General features: G+C 39.3%; 1 protein-coding gene across 1 annotated transcript in view; it reads right to left on the bottom strand.

The window, feature by feature from the left end:
* Positions 1-17,027, bottom strand: part of ADCY2 (adenylate cyclase 2) — a 438,072-nt gene that overhangs the window by 131,144 nt on the left and 289,901 nt on the right. The window contains exons 5-6 of the mRNA XM_024121370.2: positions 11,974-12,122; positions 4,473-4,584 (exon numbers count right to left, since the gene is read on the bottom strand). Coding sequence (XP_023977138.1) covers positions 4,473-4,584; positions 11,974-12,122 — 261 coding nt within the window. The remainder of the gene's footprint in view (positions 1-4,472; positions 4,585-11,973; positions 12,123-17,027) is intronic.

Below are 17,027 nucleotides of genomic sequence, written 5' to 3'. Positions count from 1 at the left end.
CCCGTGTCCCCTGCATCGGCAGGCGGACTCTCAACCACTGCGCCACCAGGGAAGCCCATATATAATGATTTTGATTTACCAAATCTCACCAAGTGCTAGTTCTACTGGCATTGCCACAGTGAATAGGGTTTGTGGGGAGAAAGAAATGAGAACTAGTTGAGTTTCCCTTAATTACCCATCAAGATTGAGCCACCCTCACCTGCAGGCCCCTTTACCAAAGCAGGAGGAATCAGGGTAAGGGGTAGAAGGGGAAAGCTGAGAGAAAGTTCTGGAATGATTTACACTTAACACAGCAGAGGAGGGTAAAGATAGGACCATTCTCTTTAGTCTGAACAAATCCAAACATTGACAGTGAAATGAAACATTCTATGCGAAACAGAATCTTTCAGGATAGAAAATGGTAAGCAGAACTCAACTGGAATTAGAATTTTTGTCATTTCCTACTGTGCTCACGATTTTCCTCACTTCTTTTAAAGCTGAAGCAGATTCTTACCTGCAGACATGCAGCTTCCGATAAACATCTCTACAACATAATAAGCCACAATTCAACATTGCCAAGTAATTTAAAACTTAATTCTGATCTGAGGTTAAACCGTTTTAATATAAAGTTAGACAAACTCATTATTTTTCTTGGCTGGGTTGTATTTAGATCATAATATTGAGAATGACTTCATTCATATGCATTAATCCTACATCCATTTCTAACCTTTTCAACTAGTTTATAGACTCTTCACTCAAATTTCTAATAAATACATAGATAAACAAAGATGTACCAAACACAGATTTTTTTTTATTTTGGCCACGCTGCATGGCATGTGGGATCCTAGCTCCCCAATCAGGGATCAAACCTGTGCAGTGGGAGCCTGGAGTCTTAACCACTGGACCACCAGGGAAATCCCAGATATTTTTTCTTCTTAACACTCACACAGGCTTATGTATAAAACAAACAAATTTGAAATAATAAAATGAACATAAGATCTTTTTGTTCTTAAGTATGTGTTAGGTTTATTGACGATTTTGCAGATTTCTTTCCCTATCTCATAGAGAGCTGTGTACTTTCATGCTTATCTATGGCGTTATAGATGACGTGTTAGTAATTCCTGATAACAATATTTTAAATCATAAAAAGGCAAAACATTGTTTATTAATAAGGCTTTTCTCCTATACTTCCTAAATATGTATCCTGAGTCTAGAAAACAGTAAGATTAAGAACAGTGAATTCTTGGCATTCTTATCAATGATCAGCTGACTGTATATGCATGGGTTTATTTCTAGTCTCTCTATTCTGCTCCAGTGGTCTGTATGTCTGTCTTTAATACCAGTATCAGACTGTTTTGATTGCTGTAGCTTTGCAATATATTTTGAAATCAGGAAGCACGATGCCTCCAGCTTTGTTTTTCTTGCTCAAAATTGCTTTGGATATTTGGTGTCTCTTGTGGTTCTATATGAATTTTAGGATTTTTTTTTTTCTATTTCTGTAAAAACTACCATTGGGATTTTGATAGGGATTGCATTGAATCTGTAGATGGTTTTGGGTACTATTTTAACAATATTAATTCTTTCAACCCATGAACATGGAATGTCTTTCTACTTACTTGTGTCTCTTTATATTTCTTTCATCAGTATTTTATAGTTTTTGGTGTATAAGTAATTCACCTACTTAGTTAAGTCTATTTCCTAAGTATTTTATTATTTTTGATGATAATGTAAATGTGTTTTCTTGATTTCCTTTTGAGATACTTCATTGTATAGAAATACAACTGATTATTGTACATTGACTTTGTATCCTGCAACTTTACTGAGTTTATTTATTAGTTCTAACAGATTTTTGTGGACTCTTTGGGGTTTTCTACATATAAGGTCATATCATCTGCAAACAGAGATAATTTTACTTCTCTTTTGAGTTGGATGTCTTTTATTTATTTTTCTTGCCTAACTGCTGCGTCAGAACTTCCAGCACTATGTTGAACAGAACTGGTGAGAGTAGGTACCCTTGTCTTGTGCCCAATCTTAGAAGAAAAGCTTTCAGTTTGTCACTGTTGAGTATGATGTTCACTGTGGGTTTTTCATATACAGCTTTATTGTGTTGAGGTAAGTTCCTTCTTATTAGTTGAGATTTTTTAATCATAAAAGTGTGTTTAATTTTGTCAAATGCTTTTTCTGCATCAATTGATTGAGATGATCATATGATTTTTACCCTTCATTCTGTTAATGTGGTATATCCCATCAATTGATTTGCGATGCTATCCAACTTGCATCCCAGGGATAAATCCCAGTTGGTCATGGTATATGATCTTTTTAAAGTGCTGTTGAATTTAACTTGTTAAGTGAAATAAGCCAGATACAGAATGACAAATACTACATGATACCACTTATATGAGGAATCTAAATTGGTCAAACACAGAAGAAGAGTATAGAATGGTGGTTTCCAGGCCTGGCAGAGGGGAAAATGGGGAGGTGTTGGTCAAAGGGCACAAAGTTTCAGTTATGCATGATGAATAAGTCCTAGAGATCTACTGTACAGCATAATGTCTATAGTTAATAATATTATATTGTATACCTAAACATTAGCTAAGAAGGTAGATCTTATGTTAAGTGTTTTAATCACAAAATAATAATGATGATGATGATAAATTAAAAGGGCAAGAGGAAACTTTTGTAGGTGATAGATGTTTATGGCATAGATTGTAGTGATGGTTTCAAGGGTGTATCCCTAAGCTCAGTAAGTTGTATGTACGTGAAATATGTACAGCTTTCTGTATGCCAGTTATACTCATTAAAGTGGATAAAAACTAACAGTAAATGAGCAGTGGCATTGAGTTCCTTAACTTAATGTGCTTTATGTAGTATTCCCTCAATGGACTGAACTATCTGTTTGCTCACAATGCTCACCAACTCCATGTTTTGAACTATGAGCCATGAACTGATATCCAAAGCATGCTGCCCCCATGACCAGCAATGGATGGACCAAGCTATCCTAGGCCAGTCTCTGATATTGCCTGGACGTTCCTCTGTTACACTGATTGGAGAGGAACAGGAAGTCACACCGAGTACCTCCCTTATGAGTTATAAATTGTGTCCTCCTCAGATTCACATGTTGAAATCCTAACCCCTGGTACCTGTGAACGTGACATTATTTGGCCATAGGGTCATTGTAGATGTAATTAGTTAAGATGAGGTCATATAGGAGTAGGGTGGGCCCCTAATCAGTTTGACTGGTGTCCATATAGAGAGAAGTAATTTGGACACAGAGCCTTGCGTGTGGGGAAAATGTCATGTAAACACTGGAACTTTGTTGTTATCAGCCAAGATTAGGATGTTTCTTCCTACTGTGACCAGGTAGTGCAACAAAAATGACCTTTTACTGACTCAAACTTTCAAGATGTTTTCTAAAGATGAGGCCCCCCCATCCCAAACTCAACCTCTTCCTTTGGTTTGGTAAAGGAAGGAAACAGAGCTATACTCTTAGTGATTTTTTAGAATTCCCAATGAGATCTGTCATGGTCAGTTGGGCAACATAAGACACCTCATGGAAAGCTTGACCCAAGAGTGACTCTGTGAACATCTGCAAGCCAGATTTATGCCTAGGAGGCTTGGCTGGAATTTTCTTTATTGTTTAAAAGTGAGCAAAATCTCACCTATTGTTTTCAAAATCTCACCATGAATTAAATTTAGAACCAACTCTTCCTTAGGTAAAGAATGCATTTTAATAAGCATAATAATGTATTTTTGTTGGGAACAATTCAGAGACAAAATTAAGCTGACCAGAAACATTTTATGAGACAGAAGTAGAGGGCTAGCAGGAAAGAAAAAAAATTATCAATAGTCCCACCAGAAACCTTAATAGTTCCAATAAATAAGTCTAGAATAAGGTCTAGTATGGTTTTAGATCAGTTGTCATCATTTCTTCTCTGTGAAACTTCCCACAAATGAGCATATGAATGACAAATACTGAACTTACATTTCTGCAAGTGGCACAAGGGTCAGTGGATAGAAAGGGGACAACAGTCAATAAAGGGCTTAGGAAGAAGGGATGCATCCTATTTTAGGGATTTTCCCAGGATGCTGCTTAACACTGTGAATATGTAATAGTTACAACTGGAGAGGAAATCACATTTCCAACTCCTTGACATCGAAATGCCTAAAAAGAGAATCTTAGAACAGCACAGTAGAGAGAGATGTGCAAATCAAATCTCGTCATCTTGAATGTATTATATGTGTGCTGAGTTATATATAAGCAGAAGTTTTAAAAGTAGACGAAAACATATGCTAATTATATGCTATGACATCTCTCATTCCCAGTGTAGGTTTGAGATTTATCAGGGCTCGATGGCAAATAAATCCAACAAATCTACAAACAACATTCCTAAAGGATGCTTTTATGAAGAGGTAAAAAATTGATAAGGGACCAGAGAAAAAGTAAGCCCAAATTTTATATATCCTCAAAATAGAAGGCAATCACTAATACTCACCTTTGCAATTTGATCAAATTTTCCAAAGAGTTCATTCAGCATGTGGACCAGTTCTCCTGGGGAGCAGTCACTGGCCAGACGGGTGAACCCAACAATGTCCGCATAGAGGATACTGTGGGAACAAACCAGTGGGTGCCATATTTGCAAGTTGATATTCGTTAAGAAAGTAATGGTAGTTTTTCCCATTAAAAGAGTATAAGTTTTTACATTTTATATTTTTGCAAAATGTCATTTCCCTGGGTATGGAATATGTAAACATTTTGCTAAACTTTCCCATTAAATTTTTTTTTGATGTTAAATTTTTATAATTAAATCATTGAAGAAAAAGTCATGTGATGCACTTTCTCTATTCTAGTCCGTTTTTACTGCTCACCTTTCTTCTCTCAGGGCCAGCCCCTCCCCGCCTCTCACATTTATGTGGTCTTCATCCTGACAGTACATTACAGTGTCATAATTCTGATATCAAAGGAGTATGCTTCTATTTGAATCGTTACATGATTTTATATTATAAGGATTCCTATGTAGAAGAAGCAAAATAATATAAGTCAAATCCTGTTTTTATTGATTCAAAGAAAAAATTCTGGCTTCCTTACTACCTGCCAGGAGAGCAGATACAGAGTATCTTTCTAAAGCTCAGAGTTTAGTTTGGGGGATGCATTAAACAAATAAGGACACCAACCAACGTCCAATTACGGTGATAATAAGTGCTATAAAAGAAAACAGCAGAGTGCTGTAAGACAGAACAGTGGAGGTGGTGAAGAGTCAGGGAAAGTCACTTAGGAAATGACAGTACAGCTTTCCCTTCATGGGATGTACAGGCTGGGAGGGCAAATGTGAGATTCCTTAGAGGTGTGTACGTGTTTAGCTAACCTTGATGGGTCAGGATAGAGAAACTACAGCACCACTGTGTACATTACAACTTTACCTACACAATAACATGTTTATGTTTTGTGTAAAGGACTAATAAAGAAGCCTAAAATTCTGGGTTCAGGTAGTGAATATGGTATGGTTTAAGATGGGCCATGAAACAAAAATAACTGCCAATTCACAAAATTTTATGAAACATAAAAGTACCATATATAGGATCCAGCAATTCCACTCTTAGGTATATATCCAAAAGAGCTGAAAGCAGGAACTCAAACAGATATTCGTATACCCATGTTCACAGCAGTATTATTCATAAAATGAAACAAATGTCTATTGACATTTAAAGAAATGGATGGATGAAACTGTGGTGTATAAAACAGTGGAATATTATTCAGTCTTTAAAAGAAATGAAATTCTGACACATACCACAACTTGGATGAACCTTGAAGACATTAAATTGAGTGAAGTAAGCCAGACTCAAAAGGACAAATATTATATGATTTCACTTATATGAAGTACTTAGACTAGCCCAACCATAGAGACAGAGAGCAGCATGGTGGCTGTCAGAGTCTGGGGATGGGGCGTTGTTGTTTAGTGGGTATGGAGCTTCAGTTTGGGATGAAAACAAAGTTCTGGACATGGATGTCGGTGATGGTTGCAGAACAACATGAATGTATTTAACGACACTGCACTGTACAATTTAAAATGGTTAAAACTGTAAATGATAGGTATATTTTACCACAATTAAAAAAAATAAAAGTGTGGCAGCCATCAGCCTGGTCCCAGGCAGAACATGGCTTGATCTCTGCTGCTGGCAACACCCTCCTCCTCATGCAAAGTACAAGGCTTGTGGCTTCACCTTGGAGGAACGACTTGTTCCTCTGATGATGGAGGGAGCAGGGGGCCTCTGGTCCAGGGAAATCAGGGCTGCTGGGGCTTTTGTGCTCTCCATTCAGAGGGTGCCATAAAACCATCCCTACTTCTGTGCTCTCCTGCAGAGGCAGGGACCCACAGATGCTGAGCCATGGTCCAAAAGGAGGCGTTACTCTCACTCAGAGGAAGATGCCTGATCCAGGCAGCACGGGAGGGAGAATGTGAGAATCAGTGGTTGACTCTGCTTCTTGTTGACAACCTCCACAGTGTTTCCTGTGTCAAGACAGGTAGTGGGTGAAGGAGCCCAAGATGGGCTGAATGTACAGGTCTGAAGCTGGCCCTGCGGTTACTGGGCAGGAAGATGCAGACTGTATATGAGTAACTGGGACACAATGTACAAAGCGTTATGGAAGAGGAGGCACAGAGCACTGTGGCGGTCACACAGGAAGGAAACCCGACCTAGACTCGGATCACATCACCGCTTGAGAAAGACCACTCTGGCGGCAGCAACCTGGAGGTGGGCAGGTCAGTTAGAATCATATCCGGTACATCCTGGAGAGCCCTGTGGAAGGTCTATAAGTAGGGGAAATGGGGAGAACTGGACAGAGGGGGGAGATTTGTAGGAAGGAGAATGAACCGGCTTTGTTAGGGATTAGATGTTGTGGGAAGTGTCTAGGAAAAGGAAGTGCTGAGATAAAGACTGGTTTCTGGCTGAGTACTGGGGCTGTACCTAGTGTACAAATCAAATCAAGCTTGCAGGAGAAGTTGACTAGCTCCACTTTGGTTGGGTTGGGTCTGAGGGTGGTGTCAGTGGGAGACACAAGAAGAAAACCATTAGGTAGATGCTTATGGAAAACTATGGTTGAGTTCTGTGTCTTAGCATCATATAGATGGTCGTTGAGTCCTGGGCGAGAGCTGGAGAGAACAGAGGAGTTAGGAGAGCCCTGGAAATGCTTTCATTTACAGAAGAGCCTAGATTTAGGGACGAGAAAACAATAAAGAAGACTGCAGGGAGAAAACAAAGGGGAAACCATGGCATGGAAACCCAAGGATGTAGAATTATTTAAGTGCAAAGACAAGGTGAATGGGACCAAGCATAACCATGTGGTCAATGAGATAGGATGCAGAGGAAGTCATATTCAGATTTGGGAACAAGACAACTGGTGGTGAAAGTAGGAAGGATGAGTTCTGTGACATGGGGGAGGTTAATGCCAGAGGGTGGTGATTTGAGGAGGGAGAGAAAATAAGGAAGTCTAGTTAGAGACTGGAAAATTGTTCTAGAATCTGGGCTATGAAATTCATGGGGGTAATTTCAGAGTTGGAGGGTGGCACTGGATTCAGGGATTTATGTTTGTTTTCAAAGACATGATGGGTTTGTGAATGTTTCAGCACTAGTGGGAGGGATTCAGAGGAAGACAATGATTCAGAAGGCAACTGGTAGTTGCTACCTTCACATCTATAAATTCTTTTTCTTCTCCACTTCCTCCTCATCCTACTTATTACTATTATTATTATTGTTATTATATCAGTTAGTAAAGAGCTAGTCAATGTTATTAACAGAGAATAAATATTTCATTGAATGAATCATCAAAGCAAAACTAAAAGTTATCAACTGATCTTTTTGGTCTATAAACCTAATAATTCTCATTAAAAAACACCCTCAGGTATTGACTGAACTACTTGCATTAGCCAGATATTTTATCTGCTTCTTTGTTTATTATACCTGTCCTGTTTCAGGAGGAAAAGGCCATATGTTTTCATATTTCCTTTAAAATTAATTGGTACTCCATGCCATTGAAGATTTTGCATTTTTAAGTTTTAAGAATTTAAGTTACTTTAGGATCCCAAATATGTTTTATGAATTTAAATTTAATTTAACACTGCAAACATATTCTACACAATCTCTGAAGACAGTTGAAGCTGCTTCACCAATCCTTTGCCTTAGACAAGTGTGTTAATCAGCTTCCAAGATGGCCCCAGTGATCCTCACCTCCCAGTACTCACACTCTTGTACTGTCCCTTCCCATAATGGGGAGGGCTGACTTGTGTAACCAATAGGATACTGCAGAAATGACCAGAAATGACCTTCCAAGGTTAGATCATAAAAGATATTGCAGCTTCCACCTGGACGCCTCCCTCTGGGGAAGCAAGCGGCCATGTTGTGAGGATACTCAGGCAACCTGTGAAGAGGCCCAATGATGAGGAACTGAGGCCTCCAGCCAACAGGAAGTTAACCTGTCCATCAGGTGGGAAGTCACATTGGGAACAGATTGCCCAGCAGCCTGTAGCCTCATGGGAAAGTCTATGCCAAAACCACCTGAGTAAGCTGCTCTCAAACTCCAACCCACAGATGTTGTTAGATGTTTATTGTTCTTTTTTTTTAAAATTAGGTTATTTGCATTTTTATTGTTGAGCTGTAAAAGTTCTTTATATATTCTGGATTCAAGTCCCTTATCAGATATATTATTGCAAATATTTTCTCCCATTCTATGGGTTGTTTTTCTTTTTTTTATGGTTCTTTTTTTTTTGAAGTATAGCTGATTTACAATGTTGTGTTAATTTCTTCTATACAGCAAAATGATTCAGTTATACATATATATATTTTTTTCATATATCTTTCCATATGGTTTGTCATAGGATATTGAATATAGTTCCCTGTGCTATACAGTAGGACCTTGTTGTTTATCCATTCTATGTATAATAGCTTGACTCTGCTAATCCCAAACTCCCAGTCCTTCCCTCTTCCAACCCCCTCAACAATCACAAGTCTGTTCTCTATGTCTGTGAGTCTGATTTTGTTTCATAGATATGTTGATTTGTATTGTATTTTAGATTCTACATGTAAGTGATATCATATGACAGTTGTCTTTCTCTGACTTACTTCACTTAATGATAATCTCTTGGTCCATCCATGTTGCTGCAAATGGCATTATTTCATTTTTTATGGCTAAGTAATATTCCATTGTATATATGTACCACATCTTCTTTACCCATTCATCCGTCAATTGACATTTAGATTGCTTCCATGTCTTGGCTATTGTAAATGGTGCTGCAGTGAACATTGGGGTGCATGTATCTTTTTGAATTGTGGTTTTCTCCAGATATATGCCCAGGAGTTGGATGCTGGATTATATGGTAGCGCTATTTTTAGTTTTTTGAGGCACCTCCATACTGTTTTCCATAGTGGCTGCAACAATTTACATTCCTACCAACAATGTAAGAGGGCTCCCTTTTCTCCACATCCTCTCCAGCATTTGTTATTTATAGGCTTTTTGATGATGACCATTCTGATTGGTTTGTTTATTGTTCTTTAAAGCCACTAAGTTTTGGGGTAATTTGTTACACAGAAACTGATAACTAATACAGATATTATGCAGATCATTAGCAACTGCTTGAGATTGGTTGTGTCTTCAGTCATTTTTACAGGTCTATTGTTCCCGGATTATAACACAGCTACTTAAAGATAGTCTGTGATCCTATTTAGATACAGACACATTTATCTTCACACATTTTGAATACCAATAAGTGACATAAAAATATTTCTGAAGCTGGAAGGGGCATTGCTGATTTTCATACAGTTAAGGCTGGAAAGAGCAATTTCCACTATAGTATATCTTGTCAAACACCATAAATGTTTTTTCTTTAATTATGTAGGTAAAGTGCTTAAAAACCTAAAGGTAGTCTAGTGTTTTAAATAATTTTATTCCTTTTTTTTCTGGCTGCACTGGGTCTTCGCTGCTGTGTGCAGGCTTCCTCTAGTTGCAGTGAGCGGGGACTACTCTTTGCTGTGGCGTGTGGGCTTCTCATTGTGGTAGCTTCTCTTGTTGCAAAGCATGGGCTCTAGGCACACGGGCTTCAGTAATTGCAGCATGTGGGCTCAGTAGTTGCCGCATGTGGGCCCTAGAGTGCATGGGCTTCAGTAGTTGCGGCACATGGGCTCGGTAATTGTGGCGTGCGGGCTCAGTAATTGTGGCGTGTGGGCTCTAGGATGCATGGGCTTCAGTAGTTGTGGTGCGCAGGCTCAGTAGTTGTGGCTTGAGGGCTCTAGAGCACAGGCTCAGTAGCTGTGGTGCACGGGTTTAGTTGATTCGCAGCATGTGGGATCTTCCCGGACCAGGGCTGGAACCTGTGTCCCCTGCATTGGCAGGAGGATTCTTAACCACTGCGCCACCAAGGAAGTCCAGTTTTACTCCTTAACATGTAGGAATGTTCTCTGTCTCTGTGTGTGTGTATGTATGTATATATATACACATGTATATATATGTGTATACGTATATATATGTATATACATATATATGTATATATGTATATACATGTATATATATAAACACATAAATATATGCACATATACATACATACATATATATGTATATATACACACATAGTTCTTTCCTATTATTCCAAGAGAAAAAAGGTGGGGACTATAAAAAAATTTACTCCTGATTTCTCATTTATTCAATGTTTTTTCCTTAGTTCCTACTTGATATGCAACTTTTTTTCTCTGTTATCTCCCTTTCAATGTGCATTTCTCACTGTATATTAGTTCTTTGTGTGCTTGGGCCATACCTTTTTCTAAAATCATGTGTTAAAATGCGATTTGTCTTAGCAATGCATAAATTAAACTACAGTTAAATTTGTTTCTTAATAAACTTCAAAAATCCTTGACCTGAAGTAACCAGACAGAAGGCTGCATCATGCAATGGAAAAGGTCTGGACTTGAAGGCAAACAGCCCTATTACAATTCTAGACGATTCTAAACACACTTTAGTTTGTGTTTGTGGTTGCTGTTATTAAACTATTGAATGGGGTGGGGGTGTGAGTAAGCCTGACAACTAAAGGAATAACATAATGAGTGAGGCATGCACAGGTTACTTATTGAGATAACCCAGCCAGAACAGCACGCACCACTGCAATGTAATCGAATGGATGAAAGGACAGCCCCCAGAGAAGCGGTATCGGGAACGGGTGGGCATGGAGAACAGTGAGGACCAGGGCACCCACGTGTGGAGAGGTCCCACACCACTGTAGCCAGAGATGGATGGGGAGCACAGGAGGGAGCACCCTCTCCAGACTGAAGTGAGGACCTGCACAGCTCCTCCCTAGAGCTCAGGGGAGAAGAGGTGCTATACCGTCCTCCTTCCTGACCACAATCCCGCGTTAGTTTTCCAGTTACTGGGAATCCAGGAATGGCTTCCTGGGAAGCATGGATGGCTGTGCCACTCTTGGAAAAGCAGTAACTTTCATTATCATTTAATTAGGGTGCATGTTGGTGCCCTATGACGCTGGGTACCAGCCATACCCCAGAAACCCATCATTCCTGATTGACAGCAGAACATCCAGCTTCCTGGAAAGTGCTGGCTTCCCAAGGCCCTGCCCTTGCCAAGTCCACCTTGAGGAACCAGTCCTTGTGCCTAGAGCCCACGACTCTTTAATCTTACTGATACCGAGTCCTGGGTTTCAGGGACACAGTGAGATCTGACCAAGGAGTTCCCAGAATAAGGGCCCCATTGTCCACTTCTCTCCCTTTTGTAACTGATGGTCACAAAATGCAGCAAGTAGAGGAACCCATTTTCTTATCTTAATGTGAAGGCCCAAGAGGCAGCACATGGGTAGGTGGAGTGATAATTACTCTACACGCAAAGATAAACAGTTCCAAAGGACATGAAACTGTAAGATTATGGGCTCCCAGTTAAATACGTCCCCTACCTGGCATGCAGGTTCCCCAGACTTGCTGCGGAAGGAGAACAGAGCAGCAGCGTACCTGACGTTGGTGTGCCGCTTGACGTACAGGTTGTGAAAGTTGTTGGTGTTTTCCATTTGGCCAGCCTTGGGGCCCTGCAGCCTCTGGATGATCTCGGCTTTCATCTCCATGGCTATGTGCGCCGGCAGCAGGGACAGCAGAAGCCGCTCCTGAAACCAGGTGTGGAAGGAAGACCAAGAGATGTCACACAACCAAGGTCACAGCCAAGTATCATCTGAAATCAATACTGATTTGTAGTGGGGCTAATTTGAGGACTCTTTACAAGTTAAAATACAGATTCTAGAAATACATATTGAAAAAAATATAAAATTTTCTAAGGTCAGAGTGTGTTATTATATTATTTATTATTTATTGAATTCTAAGCATGTCTTCTTCAGTATGGAGAATAAAGGAAGGCACAGTTATTTCCCTGAGGATATTATTGATCTATTTTGATTTTAAAGTAGTGAAGCAGAAATAATATTAAAATGCCAGAAACCAGTAGTCAGTCTAAGAAAACACTCATTTTCACCTGCTTGTTCATTTGAGAGATAAAGTACAAGCTTTATTGCACTTTTGAAAGTCAGCCAATATTCCACATTTCCGAAGTAAGAGTCACATTTTTTTTTTTTTTTTTTTTTGTGGTATGCGGGCCTCCCTCTGCTGTGGCCTCTCCCGTTGCGGAGGACAGGCTCCGGACGCGCAGGCTCAGCGGCCATGGCTCACGGGCCCAGCCGCTCCGCGGCATGTGGGATCCTCCCAGACCGGGGCGCGAACCCGGTTCCCCTGCATCGGCAGGCGGACGCGCAACCGCTGCGCCACCAGGGAAGCCCTCACATATTTTCAAATATTTCATTTCCTCTGTGGTGACCATCCAATCCTCTTTAGTGCTTCTAAACTATTATAAAGACAGAGCCAGAAATATCAGCTTCTGAAAAAAACATCATCTATGAGAAACTATAGGTGGGACACAAAGAAATGATAACATATGAGATTTTCTTATATTTTTAGTCTTTAAATTCAGTATATCTGGTACACAATAGCATGCAATATTACACATACTTTAATCTGTATTTATTATAGTTAGAGTGGCAACTTTTCCATTCTCTTCAAGGAAACTATGCAATTATTTTTTTGACAAAAAGTATCATAGACGGCAATCTTTGCAAGTTGATATTCATCCTTGAGTGTTTTAAACATTAATCTATTACAGAAAACACCATATTCTTCAGGCATTGTGGATTTAGCTAGTGGTATTCAGTGTGTAAAAACAAACATTTGTTGAATGCCACATTTTCTCCTTCTTCCACATTGTCTCTTTTTTTCTTTAAAAAATTTCTTTTTGGTGGACAAAGTGGTGAGAGAGTAGAGGAAGGGGTGGGGAAGCTGGGCTTTGCTCACAGATTCACTGGTCCAGGTGTCTGTCCCCTGGGCCCACCCACAGTGCACATCGCTTTGGGGCTGTTTGGAACTTTCACCAAGGGAGCAGAGGGTAGACCAGGAGTGCATCTTGATGAAGATGAAATGACCCTCACCACAGCCCATCCCCAGCCTGACCCAGGAAAAGACAGGTGCAAAGTCAACAGGAGACTCAGTGTGTGCCTGTGTATGGTCTCAGTGCATGGTAGGGAGCGTTTCTCTATGAACTGGCATAACTGAGTGTTGATTGTTTGTTCATTCCTTCTGTCCTTCATTAACCCAATCAGAAAACATCCATCACTGCCCATTAAATGCCAGACCCCTTGATAAGCACTAATGGTAAATGCAAAGACGAAAGGGACAGCGTCCCTAATACCATGGTGTTCATGATCCAGGAAGGGGCCCACCCATGCTGCATAGCTGTTAGATGAGGCTAGAAAGACAGGCTGGTGTTTGGAGGAAGCCATGTGCCTGGGATCTGGGAAAAGAGGGGGAGCTTATAGACGAGGAGCACCTGTTATGCACCACGTGCTCCCAGGAGCCATCTTCACGTGAACCAATTGAATCAAAACAACAGCATCATCTGACTGGTATTGTTATCAACCTCCTTGCAACAGAAGCAAAAAGAAGCAGTTAGATAAAGGGCAGGGAGCTGACACTTGTCATAACACTTGTCACACACCAAAGGGAATTTTATTGGTACTTAAGGAAGTAAGAGAACACTTTTTATTTAATAATCATCTTTTCACTTTTTTGTTAAATTCCCCTTGATGTTTCCATTTAAATTAAGAAATGAAATTCAGAAATCAAAATTTTTAATAAGGTAAATGTCCACATATACATCTGGGGAAATATAAATTAATATTAACTGTACAAAATAATGAGGCTAATGTCTGGTGTGGTCTAAAATATAACAGACTGAAATGTACAATGACAATAACACAAAAGATGAAATGGGAGTCAATGGAATAAAAATGTTCTGAGGTCCTAGAATTGTGTGAGAAGTGGCAAAAGAAAGCAATTTATGTTAGACTGTAGTAAGTCAAGAATGGATGCAATTTCCACATCAGCAACAAAAAGTTTGAAAAAATGTTTGACTAATAGGCTAACAGAGAAAATGGGAAAGAAATCCTTGATTAATCCAAAATAAGTCAATAAAGAGTCAAAGAAAACTAAAAACAGGTAGGGAAAATAGAAAATAAATCATAAAATGACAGTTATTAGCCTGTTGTGTCAGAAATTATATTAAATGTAAATGGACTAAATATTCCAATTAATTGACTAATACTGCCAGATTGGACTGAAAAAAGACAAAATGTAACTCTAAACTACTCACAATAAACACATATTAAATATAAGAATACAGAACTATCAGAAATAAAAAAAATACAACAAAAAGAGATAAATTATAAAAACCTTAATAAAAAAACAATATAGCTATAACAACATCAGAAAAATACTGTAGATATTCCAGTCTTAGGGAAAAAGACTGACAAGTCCACAAATTTTTTAGAACTTTTTTTTGGTAGGGGAAATACCACTAGATTTTATTGTGGACATTGGCAATATAACCCCTTATGTGGTTCCTTCCACTCAAAGAGACTGGTGGTGTGAAGGGCAGTGAAGTGGGGGCTTGTCTATTTGTTTATTTCTCAATTAATGCAGGAGTTCCTGGAAAGTAGCATTTTCTCTGTAGTAATTTGTTCAATGAATGAATGATCTGCTGTGCATTTTATCTGGGGCACAATAAGGAAAAATCTAATTTCAAAGCCTCTGTTCTTTGTTGATACTATATATGTGGAGACCTGGGTAGACAGTGCTTATGATTTAAAAATCAGATTAATGACCTTCTTTTTTTTTTTTTAAACATCTTTATTGGAGTATAATTTCTTTAAAACGGTGTGTTAGTTTCTGCTTTATAACAAAGTGAATCAGTTATACATATGTGGCTGCTTCCCACTAGCTATCTATTTTACATTTGGTAGTGTATATATGTCCATGCCACTCTCTTACTTTGTCCCAGCTTACCCTTCCCCCTCCCCGTATCCTCAAGTCCATTCTCTAGCAGGTCTGTGTCTTTATTCCCATCTTGCCCCTAGCTTCTTCATGACCATTTTTTTTTAGATTCCATATATATGTGTTAGCATATGGTACTTGTTTTTCTCTTTCTGACTTCACTCTGCATGACAGATTCTAGGTACATCCACCTCACAACAAATAATTCAAATTCGTTTCTTTTTATGGCTGAGTAATATCCCATTGTATATATGTGCCACAACGTCTTTACTCATTCATCTGTCAGTGGACACTTAGGTTGCTTCCATGTCCTGGCTATTGTACATAGTGCTGCAATGAACATTGTGGTACATGACTCTTTTTGAACTATGGTTTTCTCAGGGTATATACCCAGTATGGGATTGCTTGGTCATATGGTAGTTCCATTTTAGTTTTTAAAGGAAACTCCATACTGTTCTCCATAGTGGCTGTATCATTGTACATTCCCACCAACAGTGCAAGAGGGTTCCCTTTTCTCCACACCCTCTCCAGGATTTATTGTTTGTAGATTTTTTGATGATGGCCACTGTGAATGGTGTGAGATGATATCTCATTGTAGTTTTGATTTGCATTTCTCTAATAATTAATGATGTGGACCATTCTTTCATGTGTTTGTTGGCAATCTGTATATCTTCTTTGGAGAAATGTCTATTTAGGTATTGTGCCCATTTTTGGATTGGGTTGTTTGTTATTTTGCATTTGTTTATCTTTGTTTTTATTTCCATTTCTCTAGAAGGTGGGTCAAAAAGGATCTTTCCTGATTTATGTCATAGAGTGATCTGCCTATGTTTTTCCTCTAAGAGTTTGATAGTGTCTGGCCTTACATTTAGGTCTTTTGTTTGTTTGTTTTTTTGAGATTGAGCTGCATGAGCTGCTTGAAAATTTTGGAGATTAATCCTTTGTCCGTTGCTTCATCTGCAAATATTTTCTCCCATTCTGAGGGTTGTCTTTTCTCTCGTTTATGGTTTCCTTTGATGTGCAAAAGCTTTTAAATTTCATTAGGTCCCATTTGTTTATTTTTTATTTTATTTCCATTACTCTAGGTGGTGGGTCAGAAAAGATCTTGCTGTGATTTATGTCAAAGAGTGTTCTGTCTATGTTTTCCTCTAAGAGTTTTATAGTGTCTGGCCTTACATTTAGGTCTTTAATCCATTTTGAGTTTATTTCTGTGTAAGGTGTTAGGAAGTGTTCTAATTTCCTTCTTTTTTTTTTTTTTTGTTTGTTTTATTTTCTTTTTTGCGGTATGCGGGCCTCTCACTGTTGTGGCCTCTCCCGCTGTGGAGCACAGGCTCCGACGCGCACACTCAGCGGCCGTGGCTCACGGGCGCAGCCGCTCCGCGGCATGTGGGATCTTCCCGGACGAGGGCACGAACCCGCGTCCCCTGCATCGGCAGGCGGACTCCCAACCACTGCGCCACCAGGGAAGCCCTAATTTCCTTCTTTTACTTGTAGCTGTCCAGTTTTCCCAGCATCACTTATTGAAGAGGCTGTCTTTTCTACATTGTATATTCTTGCCTCCTTTATCAAAGAAAAGGTGACCATATGTGTGTGGGTTTATCTCTGGGCTTTCTATCCTGTTCCACTGATCTATATTTCTGTTT

This window comes from Physeter macrocephalus, chromosome 8 (genome assembly GCF_002837175.3).
Source record: "Physeter macrocephalus isolate SW-GA chromosome 8, ASM283717v5, whole genome shotgun sequence".
NCBI lineage: Eukaryota > Metazoa > Chordata > Mammalia > Artiodactyla > Physeteridae > Physeter > Physeter macrocephalus.
The sequence above is the reverse complement of the archived record's forward strand: the minus strand, read 5'-3'. Positions and strand labels throughout refer to the sequence as shown.